General features: G+C 34.8%; 2 protein-coding genes across 8 annotated transcripts in view; one reads left to right on the top strand and one right to left on the bottom strand.

The window, feature by feature from the left end:
- LOC110025519 overlaps positions 1 to 17,018 on the top strand; it is a 26,055-nt gene extending 9,037 nt beyond the window's left edge. The window contains exons 3-5 of one of the 4 annotated variants that reach the window (XM_020726055.1): positions 541 to 602; positions 688 to 895; positions 16,933 to 17,018. In XM_020726055.1, the coding sequence (XP_020581714.1) occupies positions 541 to 602; positions 688 to 835 (210 nt within the window). In that variant the 3' untranslated portion in view covers positions 836 to 895; positions 16,933 to 17,018. Of the gene's footprint in view, positions 1 to 540; positions 603 to 687; positions 898 to 943; positions 1,061 to 1,272; positions 1,453 to 16,932 lie in introns of those variants that run through there. The other 3 variants (XM_020726056.1, XM_020726057.1, XM_020726058.1) reach the window with 3 other exon arrangements.
- Positions 1,975 to 19,398, bottom strand: LOC110025518 (NAC domain-containing protein 86-like). 4 transcript variants are annotated; one of them, XM_020726051.1, is made up of 6 exons: positions 18,820 to 19,398; positions 16,927 to 17,204; positions 15,690 to 16,013; positions 3,887 to 4,324; positions 3,541 to 3,610; positions 1,975 to 2,890 (listed from the first exon to the last, which is right to left on the bottom strand). In XM_020726051.1, exons 1-6 carry the CDS (start codon positions 18,974 to 18,976, stop codon positions 2,169 to 2,171), a joined length of 1,989 nt encoding a protein of 662 aa, XP_020581710.1. In that variant the 5' UTR covers positions 18,977 to 19,398; the 3' UTR covers positions 1,975 to 2,168. The 4 variants fall into 4 exon arrangements, with proteins under 4 accessions (XP_020581710.1, XP_020581711.1, XP_020581712.1 ...); XM_020726052.1 differs by having other exon boundaries at positions 1,975 to 2,887; XM_020726053.1 differs by having other exon boundaries at positions 2,426 to 2,580.

Genomic DNA, 19,398 nt, shown 5'->3' with positions numbered 1-19,398 from the left:
TTTTTTTAAATTTCCATTCTTCCTTTTTGCCTTTGCTCCTTTTATTTTCTCCATTCTTTTAATCGCACTAACATTCTTTTTAGCAGTTCACAGTGCTTATTTCTCGGGTTCAATTCTAGAAATTTGTTATTACATTTTAGTTATTCCTTCACTTAAGGTAAATTCTTCAAGTCATGTATATTTTAACATATATAGCCACTCTCTTCCTGGCTGCACAAAAATTTTAGATCCTGCTTATTTATGCTCGTAGATTGTAGATCGAGCAACAATGGAAGTTTTATTCTACGTTTTGGTGGAGAATTAGTGGTATTTTGTAATTTTTTTTTCTACTTATTATGGTGAAAATATCAAGTTTTTCCACGCCCTCTTAATTTTTAGCTTGAATCAAGTGAAAGTAAGAATTCAATGAGTCATTGGGTCTACACTGAAATTTATTCCACTAAGCTCCATATTAAATATAAACCCTAGATAGTCTAAAATATTATTCTGATTGAAAAACTTGTGGTTTATAGCTAAAATTTTTTTCTCCTCACGTTATAGGTAATCTTTGGCAGGCGTCATGGGAACAAATCTGATGAACCAATAGGAAACTACGGAATAAGGTAAGAGCTAGCTAGCTCTTTTCCCTCTTTTCTCTGATACAGTTTATATGTTTTTCTTGCTAAGTTTGTTCTATTTTTCGTATAGAATTTTTTTTGATGACTTGCATAAGACTGGAATCTACACTTGGGACTACTTCTATCATTTGGGTTCCAACAAGTTTGCCCTCATGAGAAGCTACATCAAAACTTTGAAGCGGCATGGCCTTAGCCGTGATCCGCAAAGGAGAAAATGATCTCCAAAGCTAGCTGCCCAATCCATAGATGTATTTCAAATCGCTTTAGTTACATCAAAGGTATATAATTGTCAACATAATTATTTTTAGGGGCATTTACATACATAGCACGCAATTCCTATGTATTTACATATCTCCACCTAAGTCTTCATATTTGCACACATATCACTCAAATATTTAATATAAAATAAAAATAACACTATTATCATTTTTTAAAAGTGAAATACACCTTTTCATGCATAGGTTTAAAGCACCAAAGTGCTATGCATGTGAATATGAAAGTGTGGGTGTGAGATATGTAAATACAAAATAATTGTGTTTTACGTATGTAAATTTCCCTTATTCTTTTAAGTCTTATCCTTGCTGTTTGGAGTTGACATTATGAATTATAAATTTACATCTATTCCTACTTGACGCTACAATAATGCAATTTCTAGTTGTAGGCTTGGTGCACAGTAATGCTAAATTTGAATGATTCAAAATGTTTCAGGACCAGAGAAGTTTGGCTTCTCCATACAACCCACTGACGAGGGAGTTATAAAACTTTCCAGTGATTTTGTTATTTTTTAAATATTGAGAAATTTACATACATTTCACACAATTCTTATGTATTTACATATCTAACACCCAAAATTTGATTTTTACATTTATAACAATGCGGTTGCCAATCCCACTTGGTGGGATAAAGACTTGTTGTTGTTGTTGTTGTTATACTTATAAGAATTTGGTATCATAAACTTATGAATGAAAATGTGTATTTCACTTTTACAAAGATAGTGATTGCGATATTTTTTATGTGATGTTAAATATTTGAGTGATATATGTAAATATAAATGTTGGTGTTAGATATATAAATACAAGAGTTGTGTTCTATGCATTTAAATGCTCCTTAAATACTTTATTCGGAGTGTAAGATCTTAATGGTTAGATAAACTTGGGGTACATTGAATTATTACCTGTAACGTGTGTTTTTTTGCTTATTTTGTTTTACCAAGTACGTGAAACAATGCAAGGAACATGGATATATGAGGAGACAACACCAGTTTTGTGCAGCAACTTACCATCTGATTTGGCTGCACTAATATTGTGTATCTATTACGAGACTTTAACACTGAGGAGATTAAACTTTAATCGGCTATAAAATAATATTATAAAAAATGCTGCTAATATATATATCTATATTACAATTATGACAGATGTTAGAAATCAACAATACAATGACCATTTCGTCTATAGAAAATATTTAATGAAAACCAAATTGAAACTATTAAATTGACAACGCATATTCTGTGTTAGAGCAGATGAAATCATGAATTCTGTCCTAATAAGATTTTTAACTGTGGTGCGAAGGCTGAAGCATAGAGACCCAAGGTAACAAATTCCCATTCATAAAAATTCTTGAAATGCTTTTTCCTCTGATGTTTGGAATCCAAATTCTCTTCACTTCGTTCCATTTCATTCTTTTCATGTTATCTGCTTTTTTTCTTCCCTCATAGCTTATGAGCTTTCGGCTCTCAGCTTCCATGGATTCAACTCTTGAAGGGAGTTCTTCCATCACCAAATTGGATTGCTCCAATAACCCTCCTTGATAAAAACTAGAAGCTAAAAGAAGCTCAATAAGACTTAGCATGCCAGTTGCTCCACCTCTACAGAAGGTAGAGCCCTTCTTCAGCTTGTTGCAGAAGAAATTTTTAAAATTTTCAAAGATGGAAACTCTTGATCTAGCTCTTTCTGAAGAATCAAATCTGCCAACCATGAAATCGATTGGATTTAGATGGATATTGATCTTGTTTGCTGGTGCGATATGATGAAATAGTGTTTTGGAGACAGTTTGGCTTGACTTAAGCAGTCCTTGGTTGAACTGAATCATTTCGTGATAAACATCAAAGGAAGGGGAGCCATTATTATTGAGGTCGTGGTGTTCATATTGGTTGAAATCATGTTGATGAATGTTGATGAAACCGATGGAGAAATCATCTTCTTGGGATTGAGAGTATATGGGTTTGCTGTCTATTTCAGTTGATTCATGGGTAAAGTTTCCTTGATGTGTTTCTGCTGCAATCAATCTGAGTATGAGTGAAGTCGGGAACACATGAAACTGCTATTTATATTTTCTTACATGGGCATAATGATAAATAAAGATCAATTATTTTGTGGGAAAATTCAGAATCTCTCCACATTTTGAGAAGTATTTACATCCTTTAAGAGAAAATGTGGAGTCTTTTTAGACGAGAAAGAAACAAATATTTACAATGATTGGATTGATGAGAAACTAGAACTATGATCACTAATGGTGATTCAATTGATAACGAAGAAAGATTTTTTTTGGTTTAGTTTTTAATCTTAAGATAGAATGAAGGTTTGATCAAACTTTTGTAGAATTCTGTTTAGAATTTTTATCCGGTGTAATGAAAGCTTTATTAATCCAGAAATTTTTGTTTTTTGTATTATTTGTTTCTTTTACATTGAAGATTCATTTCTTCTATGCATCTTTATGTGAGAGACTGATCGAACTACATCACACAATGTTGGCTATTGTTTGATATTTGAAATGGGCATTCATATTTCTAGGCGAAGAAATTAAAGAACATGGGAATTTCATTAGTTGAAAAAATTGAAATTATATTCATTAAAATTAAATTACTTCGATAAGAATAGGGATATTTAAAATTTGAAGGATGATTGAAAGAGAGAATTGTATTTACCTTGATCATCAGAGATTTGTTCTGTTTGAGGATTTGAACTGCAATCCTTCTGCCGCACTTCTTTATTCACCTGATTAAACAAAAATAACATTCTTATCCACCGAAAATAGATTAAAACCATAATGAGTAAAATGTTAAAATTGTTCCTTCACTATTTACTTTGTGGGGGGGGAGAACGTTTATAGAAGTGTCAAATTAGTCACCAGACTCTTTTAATTGGGGCTAAACTAGTCATGCAGTATGACTATTTCAGCTCATGTGTAAAGAGTCTGGGGATTGACACTTTTATAATCTCCGGGGCTAAAATGACTTTCTACAAAGAATCAGACTAATATTCAAATCACACCTCTATCAAATTCTCTCCCAGTTTTTTAACATCCCTGAGATTCTTCCCTTTCTTTTGGTCCTTGAACTCATCTTCCAATTCACTGATGTCAACAAAGGATGACTGATCATCAAGTTCATGCGACTTAGCCATGAACCTCGAGGAACCCTCACCATTCCCAGATTCATTTAGAGAGGAGAGAGGCTCGTTGAAGTGAGGAGTAATTCTAGTAGTCCAGATGTCTTCATGGAAATTAGGGTTATTGATTAGTTCTTGGGAAGCTGAGGCTACTGAAAGGATTTCATGCAAAATGTCCCCTCTATTTGTGGTATGTTGAGAGTAATTAGTAGTGCGCAGGATTTTTGGGTCAGTCATATGGAGTTGTGGATAGTCTTCTACTTCCAAAGAAGGCAATGGGAATCTTTCTTGAAGCCTGGCACACTCCAATGCTACATCAACCTGCATGAGTTTAGTAAGATGGAAGTCACCTTTTGTAATTAAACTATAGTTCATGTCGAAGCACTTCAGTAATCACTCTTAGAAATTTGTTTTATAGTATATTTTCATTAATTATTTTGATTAAATATTGATTACCGCACAACTTCTCTAAAAGCATGGTTAAATTTACTTTCTATCACTTTTTTCTTATCTTTAGTCGCATATTTTTGATGTTGTGGTTAATATTTATGTGGTTAAAGCTATTTATTTTAGCCAAAAGTTTTTAGAAAATAATTCTGAAAGCTTTAGAGACAAATAATAATCATCATTCAAAAGAACGTTATTATGCTATTAAAAATAATGCTTAGAAGTTGCTACTTATTTTGAGGATAGAATTTTATAGATGTTATTAATTAAACAATGGTGCGTATTTATTGCATACAGGATGTATATATTACGAAGAAAATAAATAAGAGACTTAATATAATTAAGAGAAGCTGGATGTATATTTTTCCAAATTATTTATTATCCTACTTAACAATTTCTTAATATGCACAACCAATACCTATAATGGGATGCCTTTCGTAAGTTTTTGAGTAGAGCTATTCTAAGAGTTTGTATACTAAAATTTCCCTTCAAACTTATAAGCGAGAAAATGGGGAAGAACATAAACTTTGATGAAGATATTCACCATTTGTTCTATCATGAAACATAGGATTACTAACAATGTATATGTACATATTGATTACTGCAATGCAAAAGAATAGACTAAGCTATTAGGAATTCAAATTCTTCTAGTAGATTATTGACCAATAACAGTTGACATGCAGAATGAGACACGACTCTATATTCTGCTTTAAAATTTGATCTGAACAATTTTCAATTTACTCTTCTAAGTGATCAAATTTCCTCTTACAAAATATAATACTCAGAAGTTGATTTTTGCCGTTAGAAAGTTAAGCTAATTTTACATTAGTGAATGCTTCAACTTTTAAATGCCCCATCTAAGAATCCATGTTTCTTTTAGGAGTCTTGTTAATGTATTTGAGATTACAGAGAACAATATTAAAATGCTTTTATTTTTGGTTTTGCATATTGATATGTCATCAACAAATTTTGTCATTTAACACGAATCTTGAGTCAATTAGTATAAATTTCAAAGCATTTCTAGTAGGCAATATTCAAACTCAAATTAAAAATCACCTTGATCTCTGATATCGACAAACTTATAGTCAAACTGACCGGCTCGACGAGATAGAACCATTGTCACCAAAATTGACCCAATCCAAATCAAATCATGCCCATATCAAGTCATTAAATCACTTTTGGAAAATTTGGTTGACTAATTGAAAGTTCAAATGAATTTTAAATCTGACAAGCTTATAGTTGAATTGAGTGTTTCGATAAGAGGAGTCTAACGAGCCTAATTTTGACATCGTTATGACACATGTCCACAAAATGAAATTCGATTAGAGGAATCTCTCCAGGTCGTCTAATGGAGTGGTTTATATTACTTTCTTGTTTGCAGAGAGACCACTCTCATACTCTATAAATAGAGTTCTATTGCTTCATGAAAGGGGACCCAGACCTGAACTGAAAGAAGAGTCGGACCTGGAGTTGGTTTGTGAAAGAGCTGAATTTCAGTGCTGCTCTAAATCGAAGATCTGACGAACGCTTCCCGGTCAACCACTGCTCATTGGCCACCATCGACCACTATTGACTGCCCCCTGCTCTTTGCAATAAAGTCTCTTGCTGAGTTGCGACGTATGCTGCGAATTAACGAAGTACCGTGCTGAGTAAAGAGCAACATTGCAAAGTTATGAGACATTTTACGGAGTAATTTATTATTCTGAACACCATATAATGAAACACGAAGATGGTACATCGAAGCCCAATTACTCCCAACTATGGTTGAAAATGAGTCGAGCTTGAGCGAGCTTAGGGTTGGCTCATGTTTGGCTCGTTCAAAATTGACTGTTGTTCGAAATTGGCTTGTGTTCGAAATTGCTCTTGAACAATGTGTTTATGTTCAGCTCGATTTATATATTCTTGTTCGCGTTCAGCTCAAAATTGACTTGTTTAAATTAATTCAAAAAATAGATGTAGGTTGTTGGATTCAAACTTGCACTAATTCTGTGCATTAGATGGTGCAAAATTATATGATCGCACAGTTGATATGATTTAAACTTAGATATAAATATATATAATATATTATTATATATATAATATAAATAAGATATTATTATATGAATAACATATATAATTTTCTATTTTGAGCTAAAACTAGCTGAACACGGTCGAACAAAGGATTGTTTGTATTCAACTCATTTATAATTTGAGTTTATTTTTTTTTTGTGTTCGGCTTATTTACATAATGAATGAATCAAATAAGAACTTCTTCACAAGCCAAACTCGGGCTATTTGCGAACAACAAATATTTTTGATAGCCCTACTCTCAACTGCAACCTCTCTCTACTATCGTGCAACAAATCTTTGTGCATATAACCTCTGTATCTCAAGGAGCTATGTAATCCTTCTCCACCTGCGGGAAAATGAACTTTGCGTGTATTCATTAATTTATTATTTTATGTTCTAACTAGGCTAGGTCCCGTGGTTCTTTCTCTTTACAGGTTTTCCACGTAAAAAACTTCTGGTGTCTTTACCTGTCACTTTAATTATTTGTGTGTTGAGCTTTTATGTAACATTAAGATGCTAAATAATCATTCTAACACTGTGAATCTTCCGACACGCATTGCATATATCGATTTACAACTCGAACAACAAAAGAGATTAAATCATATGATTATTACATAAGTCGACTTTTTAATTAATATTTAATATTAAGATTTATTATGATATGATGTAATATTGTTTGGTTATCTTTTATGTTCTGAGATTTGCACCCTATAAATCCAAGATCTTCATGGAATCAATGACAATTTTTTTAAGAGATAGAGATACCTTTTTAACGCTAAGTAAATTCAATCCTAAGAATGTATGTATAGGATGTTTAAAATCCTTACAATTCTTAAAGCAGTGCAATATATCAAGTGCATAAATTGCTTGTATAATTGAGTATGTTGTTATACATTTGATAAAGATAAAATGATCTATAGTACTATTTCATAAACTAAATTTTGCAAGAACTCTATAGCAATTGTCTAGTCAAGCCCATGAACTCTACTTGAGCTCATAAATGATTTTCCTAAGTAGGCAGATGCATTTCTTTCCTTGAGCAATGTATCGAAGAGGTTGCTTCATATATATTGACTCATTTAAATCAACATAAAGGAACGTGTTACTGATGTTCTTTTGTGACATAGGCCAACATTAAATGATTGAACATAAATAATAATTTTGATAGGTAGGGTCCGATGATTAGAGAGACAAAGTGTCGAAATAATCCATCCCATAAAAGCAAGTAAAATATTTGGCAACTCCTCACTTTTGTACCCATAAATTAAGCTATTATGATGAAAGTTGACACCAAATATCCATCGACAAGAAAATGAATTAGTCTCAGAGACAGGGGCAACCAATTCTCATGTTTGTTGGCCATGAAGAGCATTTATCTTAATCCTTGTGCATTATTTTTTTAAGAATGTGATAGCATTATATGTAGAAATTTGGGCAAAATAAATATTTTTTTCTCCAATGAAAATAATACAACAACAAATATAAAATATAAAGGATAAACGTCTACAATTCGAGAGATATGTAAATTGAGCAAGTAAAGCAAGTAAAATATTTGGCAACTCCCCAGTTTTGTACCCATAAATTGAGCTATTATGATGAAAATTAACACCAAATATCCATCGACAAGAAAATGAATTCATCTCAGAGGCAAAGGCAACCAATTCTCATGTTTGTTGGCTATGAAGTGCATTTATCTTAATCCTCGTGCATTATTTTTTTTAAGAATGTGATAGGATTCTACGTAGAAATTCGGGCAAAATAAATATTTTTTCTTCAAAGAAATTAATACAACCACAAATATAAAATATAAAGGATAAACATCTACAATTTGAGAGATAGGTGTTCTCTTACAATTCTTACAATTCGAGAGAAATCTCTCACAAATCCTAACCCTAAAACTCAAAACAATATTCTCATGCATAAGCCTTACCCTAAACTATTAAACCCTATTTATACCGAACAATAATAAATAATAAAAGACTAAATTGCCCTTAGACTAATAAAGGACAAAATTACCCGTAGGCTAGGAACCAACTTAACAATACTCTCCTCCCAAAAGGATGCATTGTCCTCAAAGTGAGAAAAACTGCTACTGGATCAAGTCGTGTGACTCCCGCTCATAACTGGCATGAGTCTGGTTCTCGCCGTCAGCATTGACACACTCGTCATGACCAACTTCTCAAAAGTCTGGGTCATTATTTTCCTCCACTGAAAGTTGTTCTTCAATTTCTTCGTCCACGATCACACTATCAAATTATAACCCTTCACGAACTTTCGATAGTATCTTGTAAGTCACATAAATCCTTCTCAAGCCCTTTATACTCTTAGGTGCAACCCCTATAACCTATCTGCTACGTTCGATGGATTCACTTACACCATGGTCTTGCACAAGCTAGGGTCACCACGAAGCACCACTGTCTTATCTACCTCCTGAAACTCTATGGTCAAAAGTTTCCAATTCATTTTAATGTCTCCTACGGATAACAATAATTTCATGCCCAATATCATGTCAGTGCTCCCTAAATTTAAGAATAAAATCTTCCATCACCTAAATGTCCGACAGTGTTAAACTTACTCTTCTACAAACTCCCCTGCTCTTCTCCACACATCCCATCCCTATCATGACTCCAAAACTTTCTGTGACACCATCTCAAGCCCTAATTTCTTAACTATTTACCTCACTAGAAAAAAAATAAGTTCAGAGTGGAGACAAGGTGGAGACCTCTAGCACTTTTGAATTTGTCTCAGTTAAGAATTGTTTTAAATTTCATGATTTTGGGCACATTGCGTTTGATTGCCCAAACAAAATGGTGATATATTTCACTTAGCAGGGTGAATTGGAGGAGGCAAAGGGTGAAGATCCGAAGGGGGAGATTAGAGAGGAGTATCAACTATCTGCAAATGAGGGAGAGATGCTAGTAATCTGATAGATTCTTCAGCCAAGCCCATGAGAGAGCAACAATAGCTCCATCACAACATTTTTTGTACTCGTTTTTACGATGCAGAGGAAATTATGCAACCTCATTTTACATTAAGACAGTTGTGTGAATGTGGCATCTACGCAGATTGTGGATAAATTGAACATCACTACTTAGAATCATTCCCAACTAAATTATCTGACTCTTTTGAAGGGGAGTAAGATTAGCATTGACAGAAGATGCCTCGTGAATTTTTTCTATCGAAGATAAGTTTCAAGAGCAAATATGGTGCAACATAGTCCGTATGGATGCCAACCACATTCTATTAAGCCGTCCTTAGCATTGTATTCTTGTTTTGGAAGGAGTCTGAGGTGTTTAAATATATGACACAAATTATCTTGTTGCAGGCCTCAAGAAGCACTAGCGGGACTAGTAGTGACGAGTTTGAGAAACCGATACCACACACAATACAATCCCTATTGAGAGCAGTCCAACATCTTATTATTTCAAATATAGTTTTGGGCCATTTTTGAAAGACTTTATAGAGTAAGCTAAGTTTTAAGTTTCAGTTTGGTTCAACAACGCACCCAAAGTCAGATGGCTAAATAGGAGTGGTGGATTACAACTTTGAAAATCTTCTTAGGTGTTTTGTGAGTAAATACCTCTGATAGTGGGATTTGATTGTGTCTAGAGAAGAAGAAGAAGCAACAGCCTCTCCTAGCTCAGGAGAATGACACGAAGTGTCTAATACATGAGTATTGAGATCTCGATTACGGGATGTCTGCGATACTGCCGAATCATCGACTCCGGAATTCGCGGGAGTCCAACGCCGAAGGCTTTTTATTGTTATTTCATTTTTATTTTCTTTCCTTTATTTTCAACAAGTTTTCTTCCTTTGCTTACTTTTTGGTTTTTCCTAATTCTCTATTTGGGAACACAGATATATGTTCTATGTGACTATTTGGATTTTAGTTTTTTTATTTTATAATTTGAGAGATATTTCTTTGAATTTTGCTATCCAAAGTGTTGTATCATTTCTTTTTACAAGTGGTGTATTTATATCTTACTTAGGAACATTTGGTGGAACCTCTTAGCTGCCCGTATCTCATTGTTTCACTGTCCAATTTGTTGATTTCAATCAAGACAACCGTTAATGATGTCAAGTCTGCTGTCGAACAACAAATTTATCCCCGCAATCCCTTTCAAACACCGATGACCACACACAACATTCCCATGCTATTCCACAACTACCTCTCCACTAAATCTGCTTCCTAAATACCTTTTAAGAGTTTTAGAACGGCATCAGAGAGAATCAAGGAGAGACTAAAATCATGAAAATGGGAATTTTAGGTTTTGATTGCTAATGTAACAATTGTGCACACACAACGGTAGAGTGTTTGCCTAGGGCGACTTCAACATGAAGAATTGTGGTAGAAGCGAAGAGTTGCTACAAGTTTAATAGTCTTGCTATGGTTAGGAGTGGTGTGACAATTGGAATGATTGTAGTGGAAGGGATAGTAAAGTTTTGGAGCAACCATGAAGAGTGTTTATGAAAGGCAAAAGCATAGAGCAGCTGCAACAAATGGCCAGCTGGGAGTAAGCAGGCACAAGCAGCTGAGTGAGTGCAGTTGACAGCACATGGATATTGTGGTAGTGGTTGACATGAGAGAAAGGCTGTGATAAGAGGGAAGTGGTTGGAGGGGGTGGCGATGGTTGATGTTAGATATAACTTGGCTTAGAGGAAGAATTTCATCTTCTTATTCACAGAACAATAATGGCTATTTATAGGTGTATAGGATGAGCACAAAAGAAAACTTTATAGGAGAAGATAAATACAATTAAGAGAGAATAATTATTAGAATATTAATATGCAAAATTCTATATTAATTGTTTTGATTTGCTTTTATTTACTTTCTTTCTTTCCTGTTTTTCCAGTTTACTCTCCCTGTTCGCTCTTCTCTGTCGCAAACTCTCATATGCGCTCTCAATTTCTCGATAGTTCTATGACCCAATTTCCATTGAGATGAGTGGACATGAGTTCCAGTTCTTCCTGTCTTGCGTCTCCAGTTATCATGCGGATTGACAGATTGGAAGGAAACCTACCTCAATCGGCTGTTGTTATATCTGGAAGTTGAGACGTTAGCAGTTAGCCAAGTTCTGAGACAACATCATATATAGCGGATGGATGGAGGAGCTATGCTTCCCCATGAAGGATTCCTGACAGTTTTGACGGGATATTTGAACAATTGTTTTGGCGGGCTCTATTGCTAAGGCAACGCCTGTTTTCTTCCCTTCTGGAGTGATTAGTCGCTGGAACTTCCTGACCCCAACTGAAGGTTGTTTCCAGTTGCTGGAACTCCCTTCCGTAGGTCTGAGATCCCTCTAGCGGGCTTGTTCTTCCCATCTGGCGTGATCAGGGACTTGTCCAGCCGCCTAATCCTTCTATCCTATCCTCGATCAGGGATCTTCCTATGTCTCGACACCCCAACATCACATTTGACTCAGATGAGATCACGACAGACTCTTCCACTAATGAGTCTTCTCCCGCTTCCAAGGATTTTGCTACAGCTTTTGAATCCAATACAGTACAGTCGATCTCTACCCAAAACAATCCATTTTTCTCCGATTCTCTTAAAAATCAAATGGAGCACTTAATGAAGCTGCTTGGATCCAGTCTACACTTTTCTAGTGCACTCACTTTTTTTGCTCCTTATTTATGGATCATTGATTCAGGCATCATAGACCGCATGACCGGGAGCTCTCAAGCCTTCTCGACATACTATCCTTGCTCAGAGAAAGATACTGTTTAAATTGTTGATGAGCCATAAAGTTCCATTTCTGATAGAGGATCTGTTATTTTAACATGTCTCACTTATGTTATATGTATCTTTGCTAAAGTGTAACATTTTTGTCTATTAGTAAGTTAACATATTACATTGATTGAGTTGCTCATTTTTTCTCTGATGTTGTGTCTTTCAGGATCATCATTCGGGGAGGATAATTGGAACTAATAAGTGGGTGGGCGCTTATCTCAGCTCATTAAATATCTTATTATCCCTTTACACTGTCGTTTGGATCATCCAGTTTCCAGTATCTAAAACAATTGTATCTGATGGTGTTTACTAATAAAAATTCTTTTAATTTCAAATGTAAAACCTATCAATTACATAAACATCTTTGTGGTTCTTATCCCACCCACAATTGCACAGATATTCATTTCTCTCTCATTCACACTGACTTATGAGGACTCTCTTGCACTCCTAAGTACACCAATAAATGTTGGTTCCTTACTTTGATTAATGACCACACTCGGATGACGTGGGTTTATATCTTGAAAGATAAATTTGAAGCTGTTGTCACTTTCAAAAGCTTTCACATCTTTATTTTGACTCAATTTAAAACTCCTATTCATGTCTTTCGAACTGACAATGGTCGTAAATTTTTAACTCTATATTAAGAGAAATCTTGATAAGTAAGAGCATCCTCTATCTTAGCTCATGTACTTACACTCTTCAACAAAATGTGGTAGTCGAGAGGAGAAAACAACATCATCTCAACATTAATCGCTCTAGCATGCTTCACTCTAATGTTACAAAAAGTTTATGGAATTATGTCATTTTTACGGTCACTTATTTTATCAATAGAGTTCCCTTAAAAATTCATAACTTCCACATCCCTTTAGCTGTCTTGAGATTGTGCTTTCCTAATAATCGTGGTCTTTTCCACTTAAGATCCCAAAATTTTTGGGTGCACAACCTTTATTTGGAACATGCCCTCAACTCGTTATAAACTTGATCACAGATCCATAAAATGTATTTTCCTCATATACTATGCCACTCAAAAGGGGTATCAGTGCCCTGACCCTACCACAAATAAGGCCTATGTGAGTGTTGATGTCTCTTTTTTTGAAAGTGTTCCATAATTTCCTAACTCGGCCTCCAATGAGGGGGAGCTAAAGTTCTTGGACATTGTTCCTTGCCCCTACTCCTGTGGATGTTCCCCCCACATCACCTACCATCGAGAAACCCTTTGTTCCTTTGGTCTACCCACTTCTCCTACCACCAAGGAGCCCTTTGTCCCTTTGGTTCCCGACAAACTCGTTTTGATGCACCTATTTTGGAGCTCACTAACCCCTTGTTGGACCCTGAATCCCCTCCGGAAGACATCCCCAGCACTGCTCCTACTCCAAATGAGGAAGTCAGTTCCTCTAGTATGGTACACAATCATACAGGCTCTATATACCATGACAAAATATGTCTTTCTTCGCAGATTATCACTAACCTACAAAGCATTTGCTACGACTCCGATCAATCATCAGCTTTCATCTACTATTGTGGCTGCCTTAATAGAACCAACCTGGAAAATTACCGTCATGGAGGAGATGAATGTCCTTCAGCGGAACCATACATGGGATGTCGTTTATTTTTCTCAAGACAAGAAAACAGTGGAATGTCGATGGATTTTTAGCATCAAATTTAAATGAGATGGATCCTTTGAACGCAACAAGGCACCGTTAGTCACCAAAGGTTACTCACAGACCTGCAAAGTTGACTATGATGAGACAATTGCTCAAGTTACTAATTTAAACACCATTGGCCCTTTTTCCGGCTTGATATCAAGAATGCATTCCTGAATGACATCTTCAAGAGGAGGTATACATGACTCTTCCTTCAGGCTTTGACTCCACTGCCTTCCAGGAGCAAGTATGGAGACTGTGAAAGTCTCTCTATGGATTGAAGCAATCACCACAGGCATGTTTAGGAAATTCACAATTATAGTGGTGGGCCATGCATTCATTAGGCTCAATCAGACCATAACATCTTCCGACATTCCTCCATCTGCCAGGTAGCTATTCTTATTGTCTATGTTGGCGATATTGTTTTCACAGATAATGATCTACCAACTTTGGAGTCCCTGAAAGACATTCTTGTTGCTTCCTTTGAAATGAAAAATGAAGGACGACTTGAGATTTCTCCGGTACTTCTTAGGCATAGAAGTTGCTCGGTCATCTCAAGTTATTTTCCCGTCTTAGTCGAAATATGTGATTGACTTTTTGATAGAGAACAATTATCTTTTGTGCAAATCAGTGGTTGTCTCGACAGATATCAATGATAATTTTCTTGATGTTCCCAATGCAGTTCTTGTAAACAAGACTCACTACCAACACCTTGTGAAGAAACTCATCTACCTTGCTCGCTAGATTCTCCATTATTGAAAATGCATACTGGGATCAGGATTGTTTTTTTTTCCACCACACTTCTCGTTCTATTGCAATTTACATAGACATGGATTGGGCTGAGTCCAACCATGATCGACGATCCACCTTGGGGTTCTCATTGGTGTGGGAAAAACTGATTACGTGGAAAAGTAAGAAGCAGTCTATAGTTGCTTGGATCAGTGCAAAAACCAAAATTTCCCTTGAATTTGTAAAGCTCTCTGGTTATGCATCACGCTCCACGAACTACGTATGATAGTCCCTGCTCCCCTACACTTGTTCTGTGATAACAAAGCTGCAATTAACATTACTCACAACCTGGTCCAGCATGATCGCATCAAGCATATTGAGACTGACTGTCACTATATTAAGGAGAAGCTCGAGTTGGGGGAAATTTGTGTTACACTTGTGTTTGATGATTTCAAATCCAAGTTGAACACGAATGATATCTATGCTTCAATTTGAGGGGAAATATTACAATATGAGAGTATTAATATACAAAATTCAATATTAATTACTTTGATTTGCTTTTATTTAATTTCCTTTATCCCTTTATTCAGTTTTTATTTGTTTCCGTACTAGTAGATCCTGTAATAGGTATTTATACCCCTCTTTGCGTCAAATAAAATTAATCTTAGTTCTATTCTAACATAAATATATTTATTCTTAAATCATATTCTCTCCTATGCATAATAACTTTCTAATATTATTTCTTAATAAGTATCATTTGCTGTTACTTCTAATCATAATCTTAAAGAATAGTATGACTAAAAGTTAAAATTTAGCCAAAACGTTTTAGATAACGCATGGTTATATTTTACAATCCAAGTACCGTTGACATTTCGTTTCTTTATGTATTCTGTTTTCTCTATCCATTAGAAAAATGTTGTTACTCTTTCTTGAAATTAAGAGCAAGCCGCACACTTCGTGTGTGTGGGTTGGGTTGGGTTGGGTTAGGTTGGGGCGGGGTGAATTGAGCCCTATAATATAACATTTCTTCTTCCAAACTATGAAGTGTTTGAAAAGTATAATTATACGCCATAATGGAAAGTATTACCTTTGATGGCACGTAGGAAAAACAGGAAGTGTTCTGAAATGTGGCCGTTGTGGAGCTTAGTGCCTCCTCTGTTAAAAATTGCATCCATGAGTTGCTTGCATCGAATGGGGATTGAATCATTGTCTGTAAGCAATCGGAGGGCTGGAAATGATAGCCACCGTTATCCAGATAATCTCCCATTCCGTCAGGAGAGAGATCTGTCATGTTTGAGGAATGGTCATTCAGTATCCACTGCTTGTGTTCTTCACATGGAGCTCCATAATGTTCTATAATCTTAGGACCAGGCTCACTCTTCTTAAACACACGACAAAGGGCATATGCATCCTGAAATGCAATCATATATCAGATTAACATGACATTTATTACCCAATTCTTATGTATTTGCATATCTAAGATCTAAACTTTGCTTTTTATATTTATACCACCAAAGTAAAATGTACATTTTCATGCATAGGTAAGGTGGTATGAAACTACTATTATTCCAAACCACATTTCCGGTTTAATCATTGTCAATTGGTCATCCAACAATTCATGTGCATGTCAACTTATTTTTATTTTAAATTGCTTTTTCTTCATTTTTTTTTTGTATTTCATTTTTTTTAATATTACTTGTTCTGGTACTGAATTTGCTTTTTATACTGAAAAACATGATATCACAGTAAGGTATGCAGATTAATTTGTCAATACTTTCACTAAAATACTAAATATTTCTATTTTTTCACCTCAAGATCACTTTTTCTCTAAGAACTTGTAATTTAACATTATCATCCATTGCCATTAATATACCATTCATAAACCATGTTAAAGCAAAAAAGGATGGAATCAATGGCTTGAGCAGCAACTGCAACGACACTTATTTAAATAGCAAGATTAAATATTAATTATTAATCCCATTTATTTTAAAATTGATGAAAAATTTGCATTTTAGTTCCTCCATGAGCATTCTATATAATGTTTTAAGACTACGACTGAGGCTTGGCACTAAATTGTAAATAGCATGCTAAACTATTTAAGCATCACATTTCTGACTTAATTAGAATGTTTAAACTGGGTTAAAAATGTCATTTTTTTTTCACAAACGAAAGAAAAATTGCAGCTTGAATTCACATATAGCTCAAAATTCTATTAGTGAATTAGCAAATGTGCAATGCTTTATTTCTCTATTGCCTTTAAAAACTGAGATATCTTTTCTTCTCAGCAGTCATTGATATGAATTTGATCATATTTACATTTATACCTGCAGACCATTTGAACTTTCACATTCTCTTTCATCAAGGCGGTATTCGTGCATGACCCAATCCGTTCGGGAACCATGAGGAGCTCTGCCACGGTAGTACACGAGAGTCTTCTTCATTCCAACTGCTCTCTTCTGTGAGTTCACCTTCCTATCTTTTCCTGTTGCTTTCCAATAACCAGCCTGAGTTGCTCTATTTGTTCTTGAACCATTGGGGTACTTTCGGTCTCTAGGACTGAAGAAGTACCACTCCAGATCTTTGCTTGGTAGGAATGATTTATCTGACAAAATATTTAAAAAATAAATCAAATTTGTTAGATAGAGAATCATCTGATGAACCTTGAAAAAAATTGAGCAGTTACATTAGTTTTTAGGGGCATTCACATCTACACCACACAACTCTTGTATATTTACATATTTAACTCCTAAACATTCATATTTACATGCATATCTTCAAAAATCCTCAACATAAAATCAAAAACAACACCACGCTACCTTTTAATAGCTTTTCATGCATAGATTTATGACACCATGGCGTTGTAATTGTACTTATCAAACTTTTGGTGTTAGATAACATAAATACATAAGAATTCTGTAATATGTATGTAAATTTCCCTTTTTTACATAATGTATTTTGTAAATTTAAGAAAATTGTTATCTTTATATATTTTTTAATGTGAGTCTTCTTTTTGAGGACTGAAGCTTGGAGCTTCATCATCTCTTAGAGACAATGCTGCTTCTCTTTTATGTACTGTATTGATTTAGATTTCTGCTTTCTTTAATTTGATGTTACTTTAAATCTGAAAACTATTCTCTGTTAAGAAGAGAAAAAAAATAAAAAATATAAAAGTGTAAAGAAAAGTTTAATTGTAAAAAAAGAAAAAAAGTAGAGAAGGATGGATGATATGTGGGATCTATCTTGTTTCCAAGAGACAAAAGTTTAGAACTGCTACCTTTAGCTTTAAAGATTAGGATAATATATTCAAAGCAATGGAAGGTTTTCATTTATTGAAAAAAACAATTAAGACTTGGAAGGCTTTTCCAAGTCTGAATTATTATGTGGTGCTTTAATTTATCTATGACATAAAATCACTATTATTCTCATAGAAATAAGCTAAATGTTATAAAATAGGTCCATTTAGCTGGAAGAATTTGCAAATGTCAAGGCAATGCTGTTACATTTGTTTGCAGAATTTTATAGTTTGTGCAGCTTATTGGGGTATTTGCATGCACATTACGCAATGCCTATAAATTTATGTATCTAACATACAAATTTATTTTTTAGATTTGTAGGATCCAAATCTTTCATATTACATCAAAAATAATATCATTTAAAAGTGAAATATATATTTTTTCATGCACAGGAAATGTAGTATGTACTTAAAAACTGAAAGTTTGTGTTAGTTATGTAAATACATTGGAATTGAATGGCATCTATGTAAATTTGCTTAACTCATTTCGGAATTGATTATTTATATGCCTTCCAAGCAAAGTACTTTCTGGTCCTAGGTTAGGATGAAGTGCAAATGAAGGGAAGAAAGCATTACGGTTTATATAAAGGCTACGGTTATATATATATATATATATATATATATTTGAAACTTAAATTTTAAATTAAAAAACAAAATATGTTTATGCTCACATGCTATAGGAAATTGATAGAGGAATACATATAAAATAACTTACTAAAAAAGCAATTAAGTAAGCAATTAACGAGCATTTCATCGAATTATTTGTTAATAGCTCAATCTTCAAACTCGCTAAACTTCCAAAAAATGTTTTGAATTTCCTTAATTATCTAAATAAACAAATATTAATGAAAACTGTGATGCATTTACATGCATACCACCGAATTCTTCTGATTTACATGTCTCACACCTAAATTGTAAGACAAACCTGGTAATTCCCATGGCTCGCATTTGTAAAGATCCACCTCCGGTATGACTTCCAGCTCTATTGTTCTTCCATTAATCTTCCTGTTGAGATAGTAAGCCACCAGCTCCTCATCCGTAGGATGAAACCGGAAGCCTGGCGGTAGGCTCACCGGCGCCATTTTTCAACTCTTCTCTCTCTAGATTCTGCTTCTAAAATTACAGATTTGTAAACAACAGATGGATAGAGAGCATTACCAAATCTCACAGGAAGGAGAGAGAGAGAGAGAGAGGGAAGGAAGGGGGAGGGAGACGGTTTAGGAAGGCTTTTAGCTTTATAATGTGATGAGGGGCATTCCTTTATTTTTTTATCTTGGCTTTATATTCAAATATTCGGAGGTTCTGCTTTTGTCCCTTACTTCAAGAGTGATTGGTCCACGTGGCTGGGTGGTATTGGGCAGAAGGGCTTCTTTGTGGGCCAAGCTTTTTCCGGGGGAGCTGGGTCCAGGTCGGCAGATTTTGGTCGTCACGTTTACAGTGTAGATTTTGTATTGGTGGGACCCAGCGGGGTACTTTGGAGCGGGGCCCAAGAAAGTTAGCTGCT

The sequence above is a fragment of the Phalaenopsis equestris genome, unplaced genomic scaffold (assembly GCF_001263595.1).
Source record: "Phalaenopsis equestris unplaced genomic scaffold, ASM126359v1 Scaffold000301, whole genome shotgun sequence".
Classification (NCBI taxonomy): Eukaryota; Viridiplantae; Streptophyta; class Magnoliopsida; order Asparagales; family Orchidaceae; genus Phalaenopsis; species Phalaenopsis equestris.
Note: the sequence above shows the minus strand (reverse complement) of the source record. Positions and strands in the feature narration are given on the sequence as shown.

Bases quoted from the DNA above. Each gene is read 5' to 3' on its own strand.
- LOC110025518 (XM_020726051.1), bottom strand. From the start codon at position 18,976: ATGGCGCCGGTGAGCCTACCGCCAGGCTTCCGGTTTCATCCTACGGAT. The intron at 17,205-18,819 runs GTTTGTCTTACA...ATATTTTGTCAG, and splicing joins CGAGCCATGGGAATTACCAG to ATAAATCATTCCTACCAAGC. The intron at 3,611-3,886 runs GTGTGATTTGAA...TTGTTTAATCAG, and splicing joins TGGGAGAGAATTTGATAGAG to GTGAATAAAGAAGTGCGGCA.